At 42.6% G+C, this 21,741-nt stretch overlaps 2 protein-coding genes across 4 annotated transcripts in view; one reads left to right on the top strand and one right to left on the bottom strand.

Annotated features, from left to right (window-relative positions):
- JAZF1 (JAZF zinc finger 1) overlaps positions 1–8,133 on the top strand; it is a 202,784-nt gene extending 194,651 nt beyond the window's left edge. Inside the window, exons 4-5 of the mRNA XM_074195555.1 lie at positions 290–459; positions 5,595–8,133. Coding sequence (XP_074051656.1) covers positions 290–459; positions 5,595–5,771 — 347 coding nt within the window. The 3' untranslated portion in view covers positions 5,772–8,133. The remainder of the gene's footprint in view (positions 1–289; positions 460–5,594) is intronic.
- Positions 8,134–8,870: 737 nt separating this feature from the next.
- The window catches only part of TAX1BP1 (Tax1 binding protein 1), a 69,711-nt gene continuing 56,840 nt past the window's right edge, over positions 8,871–21,741 (bottom strand). For all 3 annotated transcript variants that reach the window (XM_074195553.1, XM_074195554.1, XM_074195552.1), the window contains 4 exons: positions 18,614–18,785; positions 17,927–18,075; positions 10,413–10,498; positions 8,871–10,046 (listed from right to left, as the gene is read on the bottom strand). In XM_074195553.1, the coding sequence (XP_074051654.1) occupies positions 9,845–10,046; positions 10,413–10,498; positions 17,927–18,075; positions 18,614–18,785 (609 nt within the window). In that variant the 3' untranslated portion in view covers positions 8,871–9,844. The remainder of the gene's footprint in view (positions 10,047–10,412; positions 10,499–17,926; positions 18,076–18,613; positions 18,786–21,741) is intronic.

Here is a 21,741-nt window from a genome sequence, read left to right as displayed (position 1 = left end):
TAGTTTTATCCACCTAGGATTTTTTTATTTTTGGCAGGTAAGGTCACACTTTTTGGCCATCTCCCTCTGCCCCAGCAGCTGGATGTCTGATGGCCCTGCTGCCCAGGATGGTGGTGCCCGCTCTTGTGGAGCTTAGCATTTAGGGGGCCCTTGCCCAGTGACCTGTTCCAGTGACCTTCTGCCTTCACAGATATGTCGTCCCCGTTATGGGGGTGGGGTGGAGAGGGAGAGACCAGACTGGCAGGACGCGATCTCACTGTTTCTTCCCTTCTGTGTCCCTGTGTCTCAGGCAGTGAATATGATGAGGAGGAGGTGGATTACGAGGAGTCGGATAGCGATGAGTCCTGGACCACCGAGAGCGCCATCAGCTCCGAGGCCATCCTCAGCTCCATGTGTATGAACGGAGGCGATGAGAAGCCTTTCGCCTGCCCCGTCCCTGGATGCAAAAAAAGATATAAGGTAAAAACCCCAAAAGGGGTACATCCCCCACCCACACCTGCAGCCAAAATGCCTTCCCTTGGCTGGACAAGATGCGGCTCCTCCCCATGGTCCCAGGAGCAGGGTCCATGCAGGTCTGATATCACCCCCCACAATGGGCCTGGACATGGGGCTTTGGCCATGTGGGGAATTCCCAGCATGGGAACTCCCTCGCTTGACCCGATAGACAGCCGATCTGGACTTTCAATCTGAGAGGCACCCAGAGGACTGAGAGGCCAACCCAGCCAGGAGATGATGGGTGGAGTCCTGAAGGAACCTCAAAGACCATCTGAGCTTAATGACCTGCCCAGGGTCACACAGCCAACATGTGGATATTCTGGTGGGGTCCTACATCATTTGGGTTGCTAAGGAGTATCGTGCATAAAACACTGGGACTGGAATCAAGAAAAGCTGAGTCCAAGTCCAGTTTCACACATTTCCTAGCTGTATGACCCTGGGCAACTCACTTCCCTCCACCTGCCTCAGTTTCTCCAAGTGTAAAGTGGAGATCATGATAGCACCTGCTTCTGGTTAAGTATTGAGCCCACCCAGGGCTTGCTTAACAAACTTCCTTTCTTCCTCCACTGGGGTCCATCAGCTCTCTGTTGGGAGGGGTCCGCTGTTGGTCCTCTGGTCCCTGGATAGTTCGTGGTTGGTCATCTTTTCAGCATGGCTGTCATTGGATACCTGTCTCAAGGCTTTTATTCAACCAGAGGAAAGGCCAGGAAGACCTGTGCCATCCCTAGATGACCCATCCAGCTTTGGCATGAGTGGAGCAATGGAAACTCAACCACGTTCATTTTTCCAAATTCTTATGTCCTGTGGGAGGCCAGGTAGGGGGAGGTGGGCATCCGCCTGAAGAACAGTCATGCCGCCCACTCTCTTGGCCAGGCCGCCCCAGGTGAGGGGTCCACAGGTGGTTTTCAGATTCTTTTGAAAGATCAAGAATGCAGACTTCAAGAGTCCATTTTTTTAGACCCTCCCTTGGATTTCCTCATGGCTCCTGCTATGGAAACAGAGGAGAGTCTTGGCTCTTTTCTTCCCAGGATTTCAAGCTTTTCTCCCCAACCACTGTTGGCGTCAGCCTCCCCAGGCAGATTCTATCTGGGGTGGTTGAGGTCCAAGGTGTCTCCAGTTTTCTCTGCAGTTTCAGCAGCTCTTTAAAATCCAGGAATGGACCTGTTGTGAGGGTGGAGACCTAGGCCCACAATGGGCATCTGGAGGACTCTCCTTGTGGGGTGGCTGCTCCTCAGAAGGCTGCAGAGCCCAGCCCAGGCCCTGTCAGAGAAACAAGAACAGACAGCTCAAATTTACCAGTGGTGTGAGACCAAAGAGGAGTGATGGGGATGTATCCTTTGCCATCCCACTCTGATAGCAGAGGAAAATCATGGTCATGGTCCTTTTCATCTCATTTGACAGATGAGGAACCCGAGGCAGACAGGGTGACATGTCAGGAAAATCTCCAACTAGGAGTCAGAGGCCAAGGAGTCCAACCCTCTGCGTTTTACACATAAGGAACCTGAGGCCGGGGGTGGGAAGGCCCAGACCTAGGTCCAGATGGTAAAGATTAGGATTTGTTCCCAGATTATCAAAGCCCACTCTCACCAGACCCTACAGCAGAAGAATTCCTTCTGGACATTTGGAAGGATAAGTTGATGGGAGATGCTTCTGGAGAGCCCTGGCCCTGAAGAGCCAAGGAGGAGGTTCTCTCCCCACTGGGGCAACTTGGATTTTTAAAAAATCGTTTTTTGTTTTAAGGTGAAATAATGAACACAAGATCACAGGAGTGGCCTGACCAGGGCAAAGCACATTGGGACTGTTCATTCTCTTTGTAGTCAGATGTCTCTGTAGCCAAAGTTCCCATTTTCTTTGTTGGCTAGACCTAGTTTTAATTCATTTCTAGTTAACAATGCACTAAGACGCTGAGACCTTTTTTCAGAAGACATGCCATGAATTATGCCTCATTTGCAAAGTAGATTTTTTTTTTTTACCATCACTAACACTATATGTATCTGACTAAACCGACTCAGAATAAATGTAAATAGCAGGTGTTTCTGTTGCAGCCAGAAACTCCAAGGGTCTTCCCCTCCCAGTCCGATGGGACATGCACTGCCTCAGTTACCACCCAGTCCTAGCTTTAGGCACTGAATGGGCATTGCCTCCAAAGACCTGAGTCAAAAGGCCAAGCCTCCCACACGGTCATCTCTGGTGCCTGGACCCAGCAGGCTTCAGAGGAGGAAGTGTGGCTGGTGACCTAGCACAGCCCCACCCCCCAAAATCCAGATCACTGCCAACCTGATGTCATGGTCTTCTTCAAGGACAAACAACAGCGATCAGGACAACAGATACTTTCCATTCCATAATGAGGGCAGTTGAGGCTTGCCCTCGTGTACAAATCAGTGGGCCCAGAATTGGGAGAAGTCATTGTGTTTGGTATAAGTCCAGCCTCAGACACTTAGCTGCTGCGTGACCCTGGGCAAGTCATGTCACCCTGTCTGCCTCGGGTCCCTCATCTGTCAAATGAGATGAAAAGGACCATGACCAACTACTCTGGTAGCTCCGCCAAGGAAACCCCAAAATAGGAGCAAAGAATCAGATATGACTGAACTAAAAATCAGATTCATTGAAAGTTTCCAGTATGGACCGAGAAGACCCCTTAATGTCATGGGACATAATGGAGCCAGCACAGCATCGTCTATGGACAAGGACACCCAGAAATAACCCCCCCCCATCCACTGGGGCCTTCCCCAAGGGACAATCCCTGAACCCACATCTCCCTGCTTAATATTTACTTGGTAAGGTAGTAATCAAGAGGAATTAGGTCTTTTCCATCCAGACTTGGCACTTCCCGTCTCATATTTTCATTGAGAAAATGCAACTTTCAGCTCTTCAGACTCAGTAGATGTAATAAGCATTTACGTAAAGATTTAGTGAAGGTGTGAGAGTAGGCATATTGGTCATTAGTTACTGCTGGTCTCAGCATCTCCTTTTGGGATATGAATATATCGTCCCTTTCAAGGGATGCATCTTCTCCCCTCCATGCTGTCCCTTCATGCTTTCAAGTTGGTGACAATGGAGCCCCCGAAGTTGATGCAGACACCACCATCGGAATTTACTTTAAATGACTTAATGTGGAGGCGGTGAGAAGGAAAAAGCCTGCCACCGAGACCAGAACCAGATTGGGAATCAGAGGATGCCAGGCCCTGGGTGACTTGGTCCCAGTCATTTCCCTTCTCTGGGCCTCAGTTTTCTCTTCTAAATAATGGGGTTGGGGGATGGAGGAGCAAGGGCTCCTATGAGCTTTGAAGCTCTTATGCTCCTCTACATCAACCTTAGGACCCCAGAGCATGTTTCAGACTATGTCACTGTCAGGCTAACATTTCCAATAAAGCTGATATATGGGTTTGGCTGCATTTTCCCTTCAAACTCAGCAAGCTTCAGCCAGACACCCCACTAGTGTTTACATTAACCATGTGAAAGGGGCTGAAGATCTCACCACCACCCCGACAACAGGCTCCGCTGAGGCCTCTGGGGCAAAGGGGGCTTGGTTTTCACATGGATTTCACTGGATTCTTGTGGCTTAAGAAACTTCTGGTTTGAACCCTTCCCCAACCTAATTAGGAGTAAAAGCACCAGCTGAGTTGGAATTTCTTTAGTATGGATCTTGTGGAATGCACCATTGGTTTGTCTTTATTTTTAGTTTTCTCTCTTTCAAGGTGTGAGTGGCGCTGGGCCCCCGAGGTGTGACTGGATTCTTTAATGACCCATCTCAAAGCCAGCAGCGCCACAGAAAACAGAAGGGGCATGGTTTCTGTTACCCCAAAAGGGGCCCTAGGAAGGCACTTGATAAGCATTTGTTGGATGGATGGATGAATGAGTGAGTGATTGCAGGCTGGAGTCGTGTGAGCAGAAGGGTTTCTCCTGCCACAGCTAGAAGTCTTGCAATCTGTCTCTGACCACCAAATGACTTGACCACCTCTGGAAGAGGCCGCTTTGTCTGGCCTGGGCCTGACCACAGGTCCTTGTCCTCAGGGCAAGGGGTCAGTGAGCTTCTTCTGGAAGCTCTCAAGTTAGGGGGAGCCCCTTCTGTAATAGCTGAGGCAGTTGAAGGAAGCCCCACCAAGGAAGCCAAAGTCCCACAACTTCCTGACCTCAGTCTTCATGTCAGAATTTCTTTCCTGTTTTATTTCATTCAAAATGTTATTTCATATTGAATGAAGGATGAATGAAAGTTTCAGTCATCAAAGAGAGTGGAAGGTTACCACCCAATTCTTCCAAGAATAATGTTCCAGTGTCGAGATGGCCTGGAGATGTTTCATTAGACGGTTCTTTTAGGATTAAAAAAATTTCTTTTTAGTTCCTAGTCATGATGAAGGGGACAGGAACACACATACTCAAAACTATCCAAATTGTGTGGCATCGTATTGTTTTGAAGATCACAATAAAGAGAGCCACCTGGGGCAGCTAGGTGGCACAGTGGATAGAGCACCGACCCAGGAGTCAGGAGTACCTGGGTTCAAATCTGGCCTCAGACACTTAATAATGACCTAGCCGTGTGGCCTCAGGCAAGCCACTTAACCCCATTGCCTTGAAAAATCTAAAAAAAAAAAGCCACCCTGGGGGGGTCGAGACCCTGCATCATTTAACTCAAGTACAGAACTCAGAAAAATATAACTAATGGATGAGTCCCATGGCGTCACCTCAAATTGTACTTTAGCACATAAGGCAGCTAAGTAGTGTCCCCAAGTTAAAAGTTCTGGGGTCCTGGAATGTGGACCTGGGAAGGGCATTAGGGTCACCTGGATCCAAGCCCTCCATGGGGCCCCTGCCTAGTCTAGCATCACAAAGGTGGTACAACCAGGTCCAAATTGGGGCTTTTCCCGCTTAGTACATCAGGTTGTTTCAAATACCAAAACAAGAGTTTGAACCTCAATTCTGATTTTCTGGCTTGGGTCACAGACAGCTTGGGGAAATCACCTAATCACCCAAATGACAGGGTTGGACCGAGTCACGGCTAGCAAACATTGCTGCGGGGTCCCAGACCCTAGAGCCAGGCCAGGGGCAACCCCTCCCCCAGTCCCCCAAAAGGCTGATGACAGTTTCTCTCTGCTTTGCAGAATGTCAACGGCATTAAGTACCACGCCAAGAATGGCCACAGAACACAGATCCGTGTCCGCAAGCCCTTCAAATGCCGCTGTGGAAAGAGTTACAAGACCGCACAGGGGCTGCGGCACCACACAATCAACTTCCACCCCCCCGTGTCTGCGGAGATCATCAGGAAGATGCAGCAATAACCCGCTGGTCCTAACTGTGCCAAGAAATCCTCACCAGCATTGCTGATTTTTGAAAACAGCCACCTTTTGTCAGGGGAGCATTCAGCCACCCTTTAAAAGAAGAGTAAATGCATGCTTTACATTTTTTTCTGTAATTTTGGAATGTTATCTTTGTAGAGTTAATGATTTTGTACATTTGCACATGTAATCGACCATACCCACCATTTTCATTACTTTGATATAAGGTGCTAAAACAGAAAAAAGCTCTAGGCTCTTCAGAATATTTTCCCCAAAACAAAATAAAAACGAGGGCAAGTGGCCAATAGGTTGAATCATACTGCAGGGTGACCACCTTGGGGGGAAGCCTGGCGCCGAGATTATTTCACGATTGTAATGTGATTGACGTTCCTCAACACATCAACTCACAAGTGTGCAAAACCAAAACACCACCACTGTCGTCAAGCTGGTTACACGCCTTACCTCGGGGAACTCGGACCCGTGGCTAGCCAGTCGTTCAGTATCGGAAATATAAAGAAGAAAGAATGTTTAACATAATATGCTAGAAATATTTTCATACTTAAATAACATACATAAAGAAGTGTGCTTTCTGTGTTTTATATTTTCTTGCAAATCTTTTTTTCCCCTTTGAAATGCTGACGATCTTGCCATGTGACTGAGCAAACAATCATTTTAATGTTAGAAATGACTTTTAATGAGGTGTATTCCATCCATCCACCCATCCACCCACCCACCCACCCATCGAGTGCCTACCCAGGGCGAGGCGTGGTGCTGGATGCTCAATTCATGCCCATCAGATGTTTGAGGACCAAGATTCAATGAAACATTTCCCCTAAAAGCTGTTTGGAAACACTTTGAAATACTTAAAGAGTGCAAATTGTGTGTGTGAAACTTGGCTCTCTTCATCCTCAGATGAAGTCTTAAAGCACTTTGCAGTTCTCTATTGCCAACAGATCTGACGTTTTATGTGTTGCCAGTTCTTGCAACTCCTGCCCTATCGTGCCTGTGGCGGCCAATCAGACGAAGGCTGAGTGTGTTTCAAGGGGAGACCCTCCAGGCTGGGGCTGGGGCGACGTGGGGAGGGAACGTCCGGCCAGCGCTCTTGACTATGCTGGAATGAGACATTGAGCCTTGCTGATGGTGAAGTGCTCTTAGCAGCAGGGAGGGGGTCGGAGAAGGGGGGCTGCCAGACAGCCCAGTGTAGCATCCCTCACTAACGGGACCATCGCTCCTGGAGGGCTCATTTCTCCCAAGTGCTATTCTTGAAACATGAGTTTACCAGTTGCCTAATTATGCAATAAAAATTGCTCTGAGACAGCCAACTTCCCACAAAACAAATTGGTAAAAAGCGAGTTTGGGCCGCTTGTGACCAGGCTCTCTCCCCTGTGGCCTGGGTGCATGGATGAAAGGTCTTCGCCACAGCTGGGAAGCAGGTGGCCCTTTTCTTTCTTTCAGGACGCTTACTAAACTTTGAAAGGATGACAATTCTCTGTTAGCCAGATGTGTAAACATCTACTTTCATCGGCCTAATGAGGGGTTTTAAGTATTTCTAAAGAGAACGCCCTCTCCAGCTTTCCTCAGATCTCTGAAGGCACAGATGATCCAGCCTGAAGAAGCGCCATGCCGGTGCCCGGCGGGGCCCCCTCCCGGGGTCAGGGTCCGCAGGCTGGATCAGTTAGCTCAGCAGCCAAACAGTCATAGAATAAAATCATCATGCATGGGACTTCCTTTCAGCTATGAAAATTCCAGCTTCTAAGTACTTATTCATTGTGACAGTATTACTAAACAGGTAAGGACGGGACTATTTTGTTATACCGTGTATAGTGAATGTATTGTACCGTGTCTGTGAAAACTGTGCTTTAAATTATATTTTCATATGTTTTGTTGGGGGGAAAGAACATTAAGTTTGAAAGTGACAGAGGTTTGTTTGATCTGAAGGTGATGTACTGATTAAGAATTCCTGTTGAGAAAGCTGCTTACAAATGTAAATCAAATCACATTTAAAATAAACTGCCTCTGACCCAAAGCAAAAAAGACCCTTCATTGACTCTCACCTGGACTGGGATTTGTCACCCAGCGCTGCTTGATGATATCCTGATTCCTTTCTATGACTTCACACACACACACACACACACACACACGCGCGCGCGCCCTTTTTTTACCTAAAATGTTGGACCCAAAGTCCAGTTAAAAAAATTCAAGAAGGTCGAGACAGGATGTCCCATTTTGACACAGACTGCACAGGCATGGCAAAGATTGTGCATGGCACTTAACTTGAAAAAAATTCCATGTGAAGCATTCCCCCACCTTCTAAGGACTGGGCCTAGATAACCTGTGCAGATCTTCATGGGTGGGTCTACATATACAGACACACCAGCTTCCTGTGAAAATCAGAGCCCTCCTAGTGCTCTCCTCACTGTCCACCAGCCTCCTCAGGGGCTGCTCAGACCTGGGGCTGAGGCGATGCCTAAAGTTCCTTCCAACTCAGTTTAGGATTTAATTTTTAATAAAAGTCAGTAGTTCTATCTATGGAGTGAGGAGACCCCACCCCATCAGCAGCCTTAGAGATTTACCAGAAGCATCGAGTAGGGGAAACAGGACCCATCCTCTCTAGATAGCTCAGAACTTGGGAGAACCCCATGGACCCCTAAATTCTCAGAAGTTTGTGCAATAATCCACGTGTGAGAATGTACCCCAGCTATAACAAAAGAAACTTAGAAAGCACCCCAGAACCAAGGTATGTCATCCGACCCTATCATTTAGATTCAAGGCAAGTGTAAAGAATCTGTTTAGGGAAATTGTGAACTATTTGCATGTCCAGACTTTCAGCATAACATCAGAGGTGGTGATAATTTATTAATTTAGAGAAGGACTAGGCCAAGACAGAAGGGGAAGAGTCCAGGGGTGGCAGGGGCAAGGAGACCTTCTCCCTGAATGCTCCCAAATATAAGAAAGCACACAAGGTATAAAAGAAACTGAAATTTGGTGAAAGAATTATCACTCTCCTACAATTGGAAAACTCTATGACCCTCAGGTGAAGAGCCCCTAACTATACTACCACAAATAATTGGATAATAATGAAATAAAACAGCCACAGAGCTCCAACATTGGTTTTACCTTTAATATGAGAACTATACAGCCAGACAGAAACTAAAGAAACACATGACTTTGATTTTGATGTGTTTGTCACATTTTAATTGCTTAATTAGAAATGTAATGTTTAAAGTTATGCTCAACAGAAAAAACTGTGCAAAATGCACAAAACTAGCCCCTGCCCTTCTAAGTATATGTCAAGAACCCTCCTGAGTAGAGTCTGGGGTGGTGGTTTCTTCACTGACATCATAGGGTTTTGCCAAGAGCACTTTTCCATTAGCTATAAATACAATTTCAAGATGATTTAAAAATAATCATTCAGATAAATCTAATTGTAACTTTTATTCATAAAAATACTGGATTAAAGTAAAATGTGCTTTCTTAGATTAATTCCTAAGGCAAACATTTTACATGTACTAGAGGTATTTGCTATGTTGCAAGCATGTAATCTCATCATACATGCATCTAAATTTCTAACGAAAATTAAAAAACTCTACGTTCATCGGATAAATTAGATCCTTTTCTGAAAGGTACCCAAATAATTACTACACAAGATTGCTATCAGAAATACTTTTTATTACATAATATTTAATCATGCTCAATCACCTATTCAACAGAAACTTGTTATCATTCTGCTAAGTTACCTACCACCACAGAATTTTTCCCTTTGTCACATAAGAAGCATCCCTGTATCCTTTATTGATACACTGTTCACAATCGGGGAATAAATTAAGATATACACACAAAGAACTTCTTTTTTTGTCTTAGAGCAGATGAGAAGAACAGAGGTTAAACTGCTACTGCTGATAAGCCACATATTGACCCTGACCCTAATTTGACTGCACTGTACTCAGGTAACATATCATTACAGAAGTAGTCTGAAAACTGCAGGAGACAATCTATCAGATACGGTTTTATCTGCTGGAGGTGAGCTGTTCTAACTGATAGACTGAAATAATTAATGCATAATAAAAAATGACATTCTAGTCAAAATTTAAAACATTCTGATCAAAATGGGTCTGCACGTGCCTCTCAAAGCCCTGCTGGTCATAGTCCGGAGGGAACTGCTCACTGCACATGGGACACACCTTCCAGTGGCTCTCCACGTGCTCCTCAAACTTGCTCTGATCATAGTTGGGAGGGAACATCAACTCACAAAGGGGACACTTCTTGTGAACATCGAAGCTGGAATAGACAGGGAGAGGAGATCCTGTTGGGTTTCCATCATCCCAACTCCCTCGCTCCCTCCCTCCTTCACCACACCCATGACCATGCTATTCCTCTTCTATGATCCGAACCAGCTCCCTGTGCATGAGATGAGCTGTCGGCAGCTCTGCCTACATTCTTTGTTGTTTGAGTTCCCCAAAACGCTTCCTCATAAGTAAAATGAAGTACGTGATTCCATTGGTTCCTCAATTTCAAAGAGAAAGTCTTTTGTAATGATCCACCAAGATGATGGCTGGATCTTTCCCATAGTATCGACTCCACTGGATGACTAAGAATTTCTGGAATTATGGACAAAACATCAAATCTAAAAGAAGTTTAAATTACCTGGAATCAAAGCAAAAGCCTGAGCCATGAGCATGTAAAAGCTGGCTTGGAGGTTCTGGTGCAGTCAGGACATTCTCATCATCATCCTGCATAAAACAGAATGCCACAAAATTTATTTACATGTGTCTGAAAACAGATAATTTAACTCACATGCATAAATCCACAGGCCACTATATTTGAAACTATTTTTATTATCTTTGTTTAGGGTTTCTATGAACATGAACTTAAAGGTCAATTTCTATAATTTATTTTAAAATTAGAAGTTTTTGCACAAACAAAAACAACGCAGCAAATAATTAGAAGAGAAGCAAGTGGTTTTGCATCAGTTTTCTCCCTTCTAAAGGATATGGAATTTTTTATTTTTTCATTTCATTTTCAGGAAAGTAATCACATCAAGTAAATCACCTTACAAAAAAAATGCTCTAAATCTCCAATAATTAAGAGGAATGAAAATTAGAGCAATTCTGAGGATCTGTTCACATTCATGAGGATTGGCAAAGTTGACTCAAAAAAAAAGGGAAAATGGCAAAAATTGGAGGGACTGTATTAATGCACTGGTGGAAGAGATGTAAACTGGTCCAAAAATTCTGGGAAGTCACTTAGAACTAAGACCTAAAAGTTATTAAATAACACATCCCCTTTGATCTAGAGATGCCAAAATTCAGTCTAATATTCTCAGAGAAAGAACAAAAATACTCATGTGTAAAACTATTTATAGCAGCTCTTTCTGTAGTAGCAAAGAACTGAAAATTTATTGTGTGCCCCATCAAATGGGGAAGAGCTGAACAAATTATGGTATATGAATGTGATGTCATAATATTAAGAAATGATGAAGCTGGTTTTCAGAGAAACCTGTTAAGATCTGTAGGAGCTAATGCAAAGTGAAGTGAGCAGAACCAGGAGAATAGTTTATAAGATGACAAAAACTGTAAATGCATTCAATGGGAGAGGAAAGAGAAGGCAGATTTTCATTAGTTGTAAAAATTACTTAAAAAAAAAAAGAATGGTGCAAGTGTGACAACTAGTTACTGTGAGACTGGAAAATGGCATTTCATTTACAACTATCTTAGCTGTTTTAGTTTATCTAAGGATCTGAGAAAATGTGGTGCCAATATGATTTAATATTCACATTAAACCATCTGTGGAAGAAAAAAAAAACGTACCTCTATAACCACTGCCAAGTAGTAAATGTGTTAATTTTCAGTAAACTCTCGTATAATTATATTCAAAGAAAGAGAACTTATTAAAATGAGGACAGACAAAAATTCATGTTAACTCCAAGCTATATAGGCACTAGAAGCAGAATCATCATTTTATGACCAAAATCAAAACATCAATTCTTGATCAGAGCTTGTCAAATGAGACTCCTATAAGTCACCCACTGGCACTGATGGCCCCTCACAGCGCCTCCCCCATCCCCCTCCCTGCTAAGTTCTGAGCCATTCTGATCCCATCTAGGACTGCTGTGGTCAGTGGCATTGGATCACACATTTCAATTGTCTCTCAGGGACAGCATCTAAATCAGCTCTCAGTACTTCCTCTCATTTAAAGAGGCAGCTGGAGGATGCCCCAGGAATGGAAGTATTGGGCCAGGACTCAGGAGAATGAGTTCAAATCCAGCTCCAAATGTCTTTCAGCTGGGTGACCCTGGGCAAGTTGCTTCACTTCCCTCTACCTCAACTGTGCCATTCCGAGGCTGGGAAAATCAAGGGTTTGGTCTACAATCCAGGAAGGGATGGGATCAGAGCTGCTGCTGCTGCTGCTACTGACTCTTCCAGAAGGCCCGTGACTGGACACCCCAAACATGTTTGTGGGGTGAAGCTCAGGGCTCTTTGTTCACGACAGACAGTAGATCTGGTTTTTCACTTTGTCATCAGTCAACTGGCATTTCTAGGGGCTCATGAGACACTAAATGCTGGGGACTCAACCAGAGCCAGACCCTGTTCTCAGGAGCTTGGCCCAGACCACTGTGCAAACAAAGCACCAGAAGTGGGGGGGGGGGGGGGTGCAAGCAATAAGGGCAACTGGACAGGAAGCCAAGGGAACTGGGGGCAGAGACAAGGAAGAGCAGTTCGGACCTGGGGACAGCAAGGAAATGTTCAGTCAAGAGCCAGAGGAGCTGAGGTGAAGAACAACAAGAAAACACTGAGGAGCTTTGTGTTTGCTCCTGGGAGCCCAAGGGAGCCCTGGAAGTCATCCCGAAGATGGGGTAACATGGTTAGAGCTGCCCTGGCTGAATGGAGCCCGGACCAGAGCCCTCATCGCTGAATGGTCCAGATTAAAGGTGACTAAGGGTGGGGGCATCATCAGAGGAAGAGAGAGGGGACAGACCTGGGAAGTCAGTGATGCCCTCAACAGTAATGGTGGGGTTAGGAAGGAAAGAGAATGTGTTTATTTTGGACACATTGAATTTAAGCTATCAACAAAACATCAAGTTCAAGATGTCTCAGAATGTAAGATGAGATTTTTGTTGGAACATGTGGTCCCTCAAACCCAGAGAAGTGAAGAATATTAAAGCTGAAGAAACACAAAAAACTCTTATTATTCATTCTCTCTGTTGGAATATATGTGTAATTAAAAAACAGACATTCAAATAATACTCAGGTTGCCCATGTTTCATGAAAACTGTGAAGATACTTCATTTAAATACAATTTGGATGTAGGAAAAACTATTTTATTTTGTTACTATTCCAGGTTTTCCCATGTTCTCTAGTTTAAAAATCTGGGATTTATAGGAAACCACATTTGGGAAATAAAATAGCTTACAATTGGGCAAACATGAGTGTACATGATCATACAAAACTGTCATTAAATTTCTTTGAAATTGTCCCAAAGAAGGCACTTTTGTGGCTTATGGAAAACTGAATCACAGAATAGGTCTTGGTTTTATTTCCTGAGTTAATATACAACGAATCACTTTAAAGAATAATAAAATTTACTAGGCAAAAAACAAAACAAAATGGATTTGTCAGTTCAGAGAATTTAAAGTATTCCATAAGCAATTCTCCTTTTTGAAGGCCAACAGTTAGTCACTGCCCTGTTCAAACTTTCCTTGGGCTTCTAGTCGATGTTTGCTGCAAAAGATACTGACTGGGGCAGCCAGGTGGTGCAATGGGTAAAACACGAGCCCTGGAGTTAGGAAGACTGGAGTTCAAATCGAGATTCAGATACTTGAAACTAGGTGTGTGACCTTGGGCAGGCAAGTCACTTAATGCCATTACCACACCCCAAAAAAGATACTGAGAATGTAGTAAAGGTGTCAAGATCCATGGAGGATGAGAAAAAGTCCCCTTACCCCAAGCATTGCCATTGGAGGGCCTCAAGTGAAGCAGTTAAAAAATCCTCATTCTGAAAGTGCCACTCCATTGGCTTTCTGTCATTAACATTCAAATCCACACAGACCATGGCTGCCAGGGTAGCTCCTTATAGTTCTATATTCATGATGTTTTTGGACACATTAAAATCACAGAGGAATCACAGGAACACCCACTTTGAGGAGACTGTCTAGTCTGACTTGGCCTTGACAAAGAACCCAAAATGACCCAGGGGCCCTTCATAGGCCCTCACAGGCCCCTGGGTGTCCACTGCCAAATATTTGCTCAACTGAATTGAAACCAGGTACAGTCATGTTCCCAACTACTCTCCCTCCCTCAATTTTCCTTCAGGCCTCTCTCCTTTTGACTCCATTCCCCCATGCCCTTGAAGGGATGCTCCCCTGGAATGGAACCCACTGAGGCGCTCTCTCCAGCTCATAAAAGGTCTAGAATGTGACAACAGAAACAACACAATCCCCTGGATGCCATCTGACAAGGCCGACATCAGCCTGTTGCCTAAACACCTGGAAGCTGCACCCCAGATGCTGAGCTCTGGGACCCATATCTCCACAGTGACTCGCAGTCTCTCTCAGTTTGTCTCTAGGTTCAAAAGTTTAAGAAGTCCAACACATCCATTAGAGCTTCACTAATTGAGGCTGTTGCTCCAGCCTATCACAAGCCATTGGATTCCTATGCCATCCTGGATCTGTGGACAATTGGAGCGTAAGACTGACTAGTCCAATTAACATTTTAATTAGCTGAGAGTTAATGCTCTAAGCCCTTATGAAGAAAACAAAGTCCTGAGGTGTGTCCAATACACAAACATGAGGATCACATACATTCTGTGAGTTTCTGAACTGAGATGCACAACCCTGATCCCACATGTCCAATGTTAGAAAATGTTGATTTGCTAATGCCTGGCTTTTCTAAGGAGCACAGTCAAGGAGGAGATGATATCTCAGCTTTGTCAAGATGATTTTAGATCCTAAAGCAATTCATAAAAGCAAAGTGGAAACCTTCATTCTGAGAAACTATTTTCATTAGCAACTGATAATTACAATGCATACTGCAAAATGGCAGTGTTTCATGTACTGTACCCATAATGTTCATTTGCAAAGAGGAGAGGCATTGTGAGTAAAAAGACCTAAATATGGTTCTTCCCTCTTTCATCTCTCTCTTCCTCGAACTTCTTCGACCAAGTCCAAGGGACTGTTCCTAAGCCTCTCAAACTCATATCCAAACCTGTGGCTTTGCACACTTTACTCAGTCAAGGAATGCCTCTATTCTAACCTGTGCCTCATTTGTTTCTAAAGTAAGCATCTATGGATGTTCTGTTTTTCTATCACCACAGCATCCAGTGTATTTCCTCACAACTGATCCAATGCATCAAGAAAGTCAAAAATATTTGTAATGTGCAACACCTGTGGGCCTCTCACACCTCCACAAGCAGAATGGAGGGTCTTCTCATTTCTCTTCACTCAGTCCTCCTGCATCTTTGGGATTTGGGGGAATATCCCTATTCTTTCCATTTCCATGTCCATAGCCAAAAAAGGTATAATAGCATCTGATACACAGAGATCTTATTTTCCTACTTATGAATCTGATAAACTTCCTCGATTTTAAGTTTTGTCAAGAAATAGAGTTCTCTGAATGTTTCCTACCAGCTAAATGAAAGGGAATAAATGAGATAAAGCATGATTCTGGTGAGGACCTAACTTCTTAAATATCAGGTTGCCTTGTTTTTAATTCCCTTTAATCATGCGTGAGTGTCCAACCTTTTAGCTCTTCTGGACCACATTGCCCAACAAAAATGTGTCAAGAGCCAAACATAGAATTTGATATTTATCTATGACTATGATGTAATTATAAAGTGTAATAATGTAATAAAGTATGGGCTTCAAGGACCACATGTGGCTCATGATAGAACACATGCCCATTGGGAGGACATCCCAACCTATTAGCAGTTGTGTCTCTCTCAAGTTGTGATGTCACTGATTGTGTTCCTCTAGATCAGAGACAAAAGGCCAGGAAGAAAGTGCTCTCCTGGGCTTCAGGTTCTACTTCAAAACCATCCGTGTGATCATGGGCAAAAACAATTCCCATTTACAGTCTCAATTTTCTAATAAATAAAATGGGAATAATTTCTGTTATGCCTGACTCCCAGAATTATTATGAAGGGTCATAAAAACCTGATGTTATATAAATACTCTATTATAGCTTGAATAATAGATTTTTCCTATATTAATTATCCTAATTAATCCTCATTTGCATTCTTCTCTCCCAAACTTGAATGGCTTTGTCTCCCAAATAAATAATAAAGAGTATCACATTGCCCTGAGCAATAAGTTTCTATAAAAATGATAAACTTGGTGACTTACCAAGACAGAAAGAGAATACGAAAGCAAACTTAAAATGGTAGTTATATAATGGAAGACAAAACTTCCTGAAATAGGTATCATGGAAACTAAACTGGGCCACTTAACTCAAAGATTTATTTTAAAAATCTTTAAACAAATTGCCCTTGCCTTATCTATCTGACTTACTTCATAGTTGTGAGCTTGACTTCCACCTTCTCCCTCCAGCAACCTGGAGCCATTTCTGCATTATGACTGATCTGCCATTCAGTCTAACTTATTGAATTGTCATTCATTTAAATCTTTTTTTCATGTGCAAAAAGTAAAATTACATTTTGGAAGAATACTCCCATCTGATTTTCATTTCCAACTGCCATCAAATTTAAAGCTAAGAATCTGCAACAGTATACAAACTGATTTCAGTCTGATGTAAAGAATCTGAATGTAGGAACAGTAATCCAAGGTTATTTCCTATTCAAGCATATTAGAGTCTTTCCATCTCATTACCAAATCTCAGTGTGTCAGCAAATGAGCACAAGACTCAAACACTGTTTCTTATAGGTTTGCAGGAGGGCAAAGCACATAGATTTTTTTAAAAAAAGGAAAAACCTCTCTGCTAATTAAACTGAAGCAGATGACTAAGGAAGAGAAGGGCTTGTCACAGGTAATGTCGGAGCCAAGAATGATCAGATTAGATATGCAAAATGGGAAGTAAAGGTGGGAAAAAGCAGTAAGATAATACTCCAGACCTTAAATAGGCTGCAAAAGTTCTGACAGCTTTCCTAATTATTCCCCGTAATGGACACAGGAGGGCAAAAGGCAGAAGGGAGAAATACATTTTTCTCCATTATGGGTGCTGAGCACCAGGGCTAAAATCATGCCTGTCTGAACACTGATCAGCTTCTGCAAAGGTTAATAGCAATTAAATGCAGCAAACTAGATTAAATGAGAAGCAGGTCATGATACCACTGTTCTTGCAAAGAGCACAATAAAGTCATTCTTTTAAATCTATCTTAGAACATAGCTCATCAAGAAAGTGTTACGAGAAAGAAACAAACTTATTTAGTAAATGGTTAAGAAATCTCTAAAATGCAATCAAAGACTATTAGGATGCATTACACAAGACCATTCTATGCTTATCCTTGTCTTCCTGCCAAAAGATGTAGCACTAAAAAAAAAAAAGGTTGTCTGAGGGAATGTTCTCCAAAAGAGGAAGCTCACACCTGAATCATTTCTAGGCGAACACAAATATTATTCAAATCATTTAGTTTCAAGTGGGTCAAGAAATAAACAGAATCTGCCACATTTCTCCCTCAAAGCTAGCAAGGCTGTTTTGACAGCAAAGCTACCATTCACCTTCTCTACAAATTTTCAATTTTTAAATAAAAAAACCCTTCAGACTGAGAATAACCATTTCAGCAGGACCAAAGGATCACACATTTTGAGTCGCCCTAACCCTAAACTGCATCCACCAGCCAGGCCAGTGTCACCTCGTTTGACAGAGGGGGAGTTCAAGGCCTATCAAGGTTCTGACTCATCTTAAGTCATCAAAGGCCTGGCTGAGTCTCAGGGACAATACTTGAACTGAGGACTTCTGACTCCAAACTCAACACTCTTTCTACTCTCCTATGCAGTCTCTCTTTACATCAAACTACAGCTCAGAAATGTTTGTTACATTTTTCTATTGCTTTAATGAAAAACCTACAAATTTCTGAAGTATTTTTATAACTGATTCTCTGACTCAAAAGGAAATTTAAATGCTGCCAGATTTCCCAAAATTAGTGGTCACATATGTATAATAATTGTAATAAATAGATTAGGCAAAGAAAAAAGAAACTCAGTTTACATTGCTATCTTCAGGGTCTTCTAAACCATCAGGCCGACTAAGGTTTCGAGCAGGCTGGCTACACACTACATTGTCTTCCAATTCCCACAAGAACATTCTCACAGGTGGCCTTTGGATTTCATCTGGGTAAAAAGCACCATCTGCTCCATCTGAAAGAAAAATTATAAAAGAACAGTGAAACTTAATAATAAAATTGTGACTATTTTTAGAGGCTCAATAAAGTTCTATCAAAATTTAGATGTCAATATAGTTTAGGTGGCCTCCAAATTCCTCAAAATCAAGAGCGTTTTTTTTTACATAACTGAAATTTAAATAGTGCTTAAATAGAATATTCTAAATGTTATTTCACACCTTCACAACAAGTTAGTCTGGTAAGAGTGAGATAATCACCACAGGTATTTTTTGCCCATTTTTCTGAAGCGGAAACTGACAGTTTGACCTTAGGTGACTTGCCCAAGCTCATACAATGAGTAATGTCAGAAGCATCATTCAAATTCCAATTTCTGCTGACTCTTAGTTCAATGCTTTTCCTACTATCCAGAAATAAATTCACTTCTAACAAAGACTTGAACTATTTCTCCCCACTATTTACCCACCCCCCAAAATTATTACTTTTCATACACTTGAAATACACAGGATCCATTATAGCTCAGCTTAACTCAAAATCCAAACTCTTTCTGAACAAACCTCTTCTGTCCTGAGTTGCATAGGGATTTCCAAACTGCAGAACTGGTTTCCTATTTGGCACTGAGGGTACAGAACCACTCTGCTCATTGGGGCTGCCGCTCCCTTGGGATGCCCAGGAACTCTGTCCTTCCATGACTCTCTCAGATTGATTTTCAAATCTCCTTTTAAGCTCCTAAAAATTGACAACAAAAAAAACTAATAAACCAACTAAGGAATCAAATATTTTGGGAATAATACAGCATCAAACAAATGAAAGAATGGAAACAATGATCAGAGGGAACCTTTTCCACTGTTTCAAAAATTTGCCTAAGTTAGAACAAGCAGGTTCTTGCCTCAGTGATATTCCCCTCCACCTCCTTGCAAAGCCCAGTTCAAGTCCCACCTGTTCTGAGGTCCTCCTCCGTGATGACATACTTCTGAAATGCAATCGCCACATGGTAAAGGACTCACTGGGCACCATACACTGTCCTAAGGGCTTTACACTTAGGATCTCACTTGATTTTCCCAACAATCCTAGCCCCATTTTACAGTTGAGGAAATCTCTAGGGTTCTGTGCACTGAGCTGTGTGTGTATGTGTGCGCGCGTGCGCACGTGCGCACGTGCGTCTGGTTAAACTGCACTAACCCCACAAGGCTGATATGAGAAAATTGAAATACCACTGAGAAGGGGAGGGCAGTGAGCAGATGCCACACTAGGCAGAGCACAGAAGCTGAGAAGAAAAGCCTTCCCAAGCCCAAATCCAGCCTCACAAGCTGGGTGTAAAATGGGTTTGAAGAAGGAAATGGATAAATCCCTCCCATGGGGGTAGCTAGGTGGCACAGTGAATAGAGCACCAGCCCTATAGTCAGAAGGACCTGAGTTCAAATCCAGCCTCAGACACTTAATAATTATCTAGCCGTGTGACTCTGGGCAAGTTACTTAATCCTATTACCTTGCAAATAAAATTAAAATCAAATCAAATTCCTCCCATGTCTCTGCCAAGAAACTCCAGGGTGCTCTCAGAGAGTTGGACATGACTGAACAATAAGTGAAAAACAACAGCCATGGTTGTTGCTATTGTCAATCTAGGAGCAAGGTACCCCAGGCAGCTGGGTGGCTCCCAGCAAGCCTTGTGGAGATGACCAACTGCAGACAAGGTTGCCAACCTCAGTCCAGTGCGGGTAGTGATCCTTGTTTGTGCATTCTGAAAGATGTTTCATTCTCTACATTTTTACCCCCAGTGCTAGCTGCTTCATAAATACATGCTAATGGATGGGAGTATGTGATTCACAAGTTGGGAGCAGCTTGGAACTAGTCCAGAACCATCATCACATGGTTCCCAAACATGACCCAGCCTCCCCTCTATTTGAATTTTATCCTAACTTAAATATAACTGTTCTCTAAGCAGGACAAAGAACTGTTTTATTTGTCTGATAGTGATTTTGCTAAAGATTTAACTGATTTAGAAAAAAATAGATTTCAATCTCATCACTTGCCTTAGCAAACTATAAGATTATTTTACACTATAAAACAAAGAAAACACTTAGCTTATAATCAACTAAGACAAAATTCAATTCAGAACAAGTTCATCATGCCCAGATGAAATCTGGCCCCTCTTATTCATCCTTATTAAAGTATTTTGTTAACATGAGGCTGAAATCATTTTTAAAACATTCAAAATAGTACAACAATCATAAGGTAGTGGCCATGTAAAGTATCTATGAAATTATTTTACACAATCATAAGGAAGATACAAGACAATCTATTACATACTGAAACCCCTAATTTAAATGGATGAACATATACCACAGCAAATGTTTTTTCATTATATTCCATTATTAGTGTTTGCTTACAGCTAAACAAAGCATCCTAAAGACAACCCTTTGCAGTCCCTGGTTCTTCTGTCTCTCTATCGTTGCACACTACAAAACTTTGGACTTTTCCTCTGCCTCCTTATTTCACACTCTGGAAGGTTAACAACTCTTTTCTATCATGTTTTACAGCTCCCTTGACCTAGGCTAGAGCTGACTGGAAGACAAAGATGTAATTAAATGCCACCATACTTCCTGTAAAAATGCTGCCTGTTACACCAAAGCAAAAAAAAAAAAAGCAAATACACACACCCCATCACATCTGTACCCTGGATCACTTTAAAAGATGCCACCCTGGGCAAACTCATCACTGCAAGACAGAAGTCATTTCATGGTGAATGTGGCTGTTTAAGATCAGAGTCCCAACACTTTCAAAGGAAATCATTTTTCAAAATGTATTTAATTCCTGGCATACTTATATTGGTTTAACCTTATTTTGATGCCATATTCTTTCTTAACTTGTATTTTCAAATACACAAGTCTTCCAGAGCAACCTTATTCTACCAGCAATGAAATCTGAAAAAGCACTTTCTACCTTCTCCTCCTCCTTCTTCCTAGTAAAAGAGTTTCCAAATGTGAGGTCAGATCATTCTGAACCTGTACAAAGAGTTCGCATTAACCCATTTCAAGACCTGAGTTCTGGATCTCCATCTCATTCTGTGATTTCCACCGCCATTCTTCAACTGAAATGACTCTCAAAGGTTATCAATAACTTCCTCAATGCCCAATATAATATAATATATAATATAATGGGTTTTCAGATTTTTCTCCTACACACAAGCCCCCTGCTGCTGCCATCCTCCTCTCCTCTTTGCAGTTTCTAATGTGGTCTTGGACGGGCCTTCTCCTCTCTCCCTGGGTGACCTCATCTACCCCCACACTTCATACTCCATTCAGATGACCGTATTTATTAGATCTATAAACAAGTGTCTCCTCTCCTGATTTCTGTACTATCTGCTGGCCATCAATGTCCCACCAAAATTTCAAACTCAAAAGCATCTAAAAGTGAATCATCATCTGATTTACTGATTGTCTCAAGCAATCCCTTACTGCAAATGTGTCTTCTCTCAATTAAAGGTGTGTCCCACCATTATCCAAGGTAAACTAAAAGGCTTGGTGAACTTTGACTTCTTTTTGGTGTCTACCTTTCCCCACGTAAACCTAGACAATTAAATTCATTATTTCTTCATAACCTCTCTGAGCAATTTATCTCTGCTATTCCACTGGAAAAAAAAAATCCAAGTTCAGATCTATATTACTTCACTCTAGATTACTAC

This window comes from Macrotis lagotis, chromosome 7, assembly GCF_037893015.1.
Source record: "Macrotis lagotis isolate mMagLag1 chromosome 7, bilby.v1.9.chrom.fasta, whole genome shotgun sequence".
Taxonomy (NCBI): Eukaryota; Metazoa; Chordata; class Mammalia; order Peramelemorphia; family Peramelidae; genus Macrotis; species Macrotis lagotis.
Note: the sequence above shows the minus strand (reverse complement) of the source record. Positions and strands in the feature narration are given on the sequence as shown.